Source organism: Neophocaena asiaeorientalis, unplaced genomic scaffold, assembly GCF_003031525.2.
Source record: "Neophocaena asiaeorientalis asiaeorientalis breed wild unplaced genomic scaffold, Neophocaena_asiaeorientalis_V1.1 scaffold438, whole genome shotgun sequence".
In the NCBI taxonomy this organism is placed as follows: domain Eukaryota; kingdom Metazoa; phylum Chordata; class Mammalia; order Artiodactyla; family Phocoenidae; genus Neophocaena; species Neophocaena asiaeorientalis.
In genome coordinates, this window is record NW_020173491.1 from 1179694 (window position 1) to 1183134 (window position 3441).

At 55.3% G+C, this 3441-nt stretch overlaps 1 protein-coding gene across 1 annotated transcript; it reads right to left on the minus strand.

Moving 5' to 3' along the window:
• Positions 1-799: 799 nt before the first annotated feature.
• Positions 800-3435, minus strand: CBLN1 (cerebellin 1 precursor). The gene is made up of 3 exons (XM_024747466.1): positions 3172-3435; positions 2903-3022; positions 800-1609 (listed from the first exon to the last, which is right to left on the minus strand). The coding sequence occupies exons 1-3, from the start codon at positions 3433-3435 to the stop codon at positions 1412-1414; spliced, it is 582 nt and encodes a 193-aa protein (XP_024603234.1). The 3' UTR covers positions 800-1411.
• Between the last annotated feature and the right edge of the window lie 6 nt (positions 3436-3441).

The following is a 3441-nucleotide window of genomic DNA, read 5'->3' on the forward strand; positions in this document are numbered from 1 at the left end:
CTCCTGGACGAACCTCTTGAATAAGTCCTGCGATGAGCGCGATCACAGGTCCCGGGGGCGGGGTAATACGGCAGGGAGGACTCAGGATTCAGAGGCGGCGAAATAAAACATACGCTGCTTCGGGATCTGTGAGCGGACAGTCCAGAGGCAGAGGCGTGGGAAGCGTGACGCTTAGGGCAGAAAGGTTCCGGCTCTTCGAATTGGGATTACTCCTGATGCATTTGGACTGCGAAAAGCCCAAACTTCGCTTCCAGGCCGGCAGCCGGGCCTGGCCTAGCAGGATTTCAGCCAAATTTCTTACGTTTGCGCCAAAGCAGGGAGCACGGGGCGAATGCAGGGTTGGCCCTAAGCCTGCGCAGGAAGGAGTGCAGGCCGATTTGGCGAGGAAGCCCTCCTGCCCTGGCCTTTCTTGGGTTGCATCCCACTAAGTCCCCTACCCCTCTGAATCTCGCGCTTCCGCACCCCTGCCTCCAGACCTCGCAACTGGGGAAGGTGCGGACTTTAGGAAGCCGTTTCAGAAAAATAAAAGTCCCACTTCAACTTTATTGGATTAAAGCAAAATTAAATCTTGGCTATTCACAGGTATGTTACAGAGGACGAGGAAGCGTCCGAAAGAACCTCCTGGTGTTTAGTGGAGCCACAGAACACGAGGGCATTAACAAGCGTCAGAACGTCAAGCAGCCTTAGATTTCACGATCACTCCGAATAGGACATAGAAATACGGAAATACAGCCAGTTTCCACTGGGAAGAGTTCTTCGTGTACAAATGATATATATTTATATATATATATATATTTTTAAACCAGTCACCACTAAGGTGAGTCCTTTCTCTGCTAACAAGCAGCCGAGGATACAAAGTAGCTTCAGCTAATTAATTCGAGCGGTGCTTTCCGAGCAATACTTGCCAAATTAAAACTACCTCCCCATCAAAAAAACAAAAGCAAAAACCAAACAAACAAAAAAACCTTCCCCCCTCTCCAAAATAAAAAGGGGGGGGAGGGACGTATTAGATTTCAGCGGTTGTAAAGATTCAGATGGCGACTCAGAGGAGAAAGATATTTCACATTATACAGTGAAATGCAAAGTTTCTTTTATATAAATCGTAGGGAACATGAACATGAGGGTAAGAAACAATGACAAGGAGTCTCTCTTGATTACTGCCACCGGAATGGGGGAGGCGAGTTTATTTTTGGAAATGGGAGTGCGCAGAGCTAAGCGGAATTTACTTTTCCTAGAGGAAACGGACAAAGTTGTCCGACCGCCGGGTGCGCACCTTTTACCCGGATACAGCTGGGGAACATGTAGGAAGTTTCAAGTCGTGCCGCTTTCTCGTCCTCTAAAGTTCTGCCTCTTTATCATTTTCCCCTCCTGCCTTTGCCCTCTCCCTGCCTCCATTCCCGCGATGAGCCAGTCAGAGGGGAAATACGAGGAATCCCGAGAAGGTCGAGTACTTCCAGCCCCCCATCAAGTTTCCCCGCTCCAGCTTGAGGTATGCTCGGTCGCCTTTCTCCATCTGGATTAGAACTCCGTTGCTGGCGGCTTCCCGGGTCACGTCCTGGTCACCAGCGAAGGCTGAAATCACCGGCCACCCGTTTAACATGAGGCTCACCTGAGAAAGAGACAGGCCCGCTTCAGAGGCGCAACCTAGGCGGGTACCGAAGCGGCGATAAAGCCGCGAACCTTCGCTGCTTGGCTAACAGCCGTAAGGCCTGGAAGCAGGGGGCGGGGGTGGGGCGGGAGAGCGGAAAGAAAAGGCGCTTTGCAGTTTACTGCTGAGGGTCCAATGAGGCGAAAGACGGCCCATCTGGGTGACAGGAAGGGTCTGCCCCCAAAACAGGAGTCACTTTCATTTCTTGGACGCGCCAGTAGAAAATCCTGATTCGCTCTTTTATCCAGTTTAATGAACCCGTAGGTGGCTCAAGCGCCCAGAGACCTTCAGCCTCGCCCTCCCCACAGCCTCAAAGAGAAACTCAGGCAACTGGCGCTTCCGGGAACACAAACAAATAGAAACAAACAAACAAAACGCCTGGCTCCTCCCGGACCCGGCTGCCAGGACACAGCAGAGACGCAATGGAGGAGCCAGGCAAGGCTTCGGCTGATGAGAAATCTCGCGCAGAGCTGTACTCTGTGCTTCATCCCCAAACCCCGGGCCCGGTTCCCGTCCCAGATCCAGCCTCGCCCGCCACCGGCTGGTTTTGCCCTTGCGGTGGCACCAGAAGCCAAAGGCCCTGCGCCCTCTCCCCAACCGCGCTTTCCGCCTTCTGTGTCCGCCCAAAGGAATCCTGGACACCTTTGGGAACCTGGAGAGCCGGTGAGTGCTGGCTTAGGAAAGGCCGGAGCCAGGAGGGAGTGGCACTATGCCCCTCCCTTGTGTCTCCACCCTTAAACTGCTATGGCTCGGCGCTGCTCGTTCAGAAATCCGGAGTCGGCCCCCATAAAGACGCCAGGAGACACCCCCCGACCCCTACCCCGAGCGTGGCGCTGAACGCAAGCGCACAGGCGTCTCACGGTCTTCAGAGCTGGGACAGGGTCGGGGATACTGTCCGTGGTGCTGAGGGCGAGGATCGCGGAAAGCTTCCCGAAGCGGGAACTGTCCCTGATGCTAACAGAAACCTCTAAGGGAACTCCCTGGAGTCCCATAGCGGGAGAACCTCTTTGGAGGGTCCCAGAGGCAGAGGCAGAAAACTGTGCCTGGGGATGGGAACAGGTTCCAAGAACCAATGACAGGGAAGGCAAGGGAGAGTCCAAGCCACAGAACAGTGAGAACCTGCTACCCGTCCCTCCAAGCAACCCGGGCACATGCAGCTGCCCCTTCCATCTCCCACCCCCACAGGGCTCGCTCACTCCCGCGGCTAGTAGCCCCCTACCGGGGCTGGGGCCTGGCCCTGAGGCGGCAGCTGACCTGGATGGTCTGTCTGTTGTAGACTTTTACCACGTGGAAGTTAAAACTGTAGATCCCTTTGCGCGGGGCGATGAAAGTGCTGCGTTCTGAATCAAAGTTGTTCCCGATGTTCACTAGTACCTATAACGAGACGGGAACGAAGGGGAGTAGGCAAGAATCTGTCCAGAACGCTTGTCCCTGCGTTTCCGCAGAGACCTCGGAGACGATCGAACATCTACCTACCACCTCTCCCCTAATCTCCACCAATCCAGTCTTCCCGGAGCACTCACCTGGTCGAAGTAGATGATCATGGTGCGATTACTCATCTCGGACGGCTCGTGGTTGGTGCTTCTGATGGCAGAGAAAGCCACCTTAGCGCTGCCGGAGCGCACAGAGATGCCCAGAGCTGTGCCCGTGGGATCGGACGTAGGGTTGGAGTCGCAAACCACCAGGCACTTGCCCTCCAGCACGATGGGCTCCGTCTCATTCTGCCCGCGGGCCGGGCCCGCCAGCCATGCTGCCCCCAGCAGCAGCAGCTCCACGACGCCCAGCATCGCGGC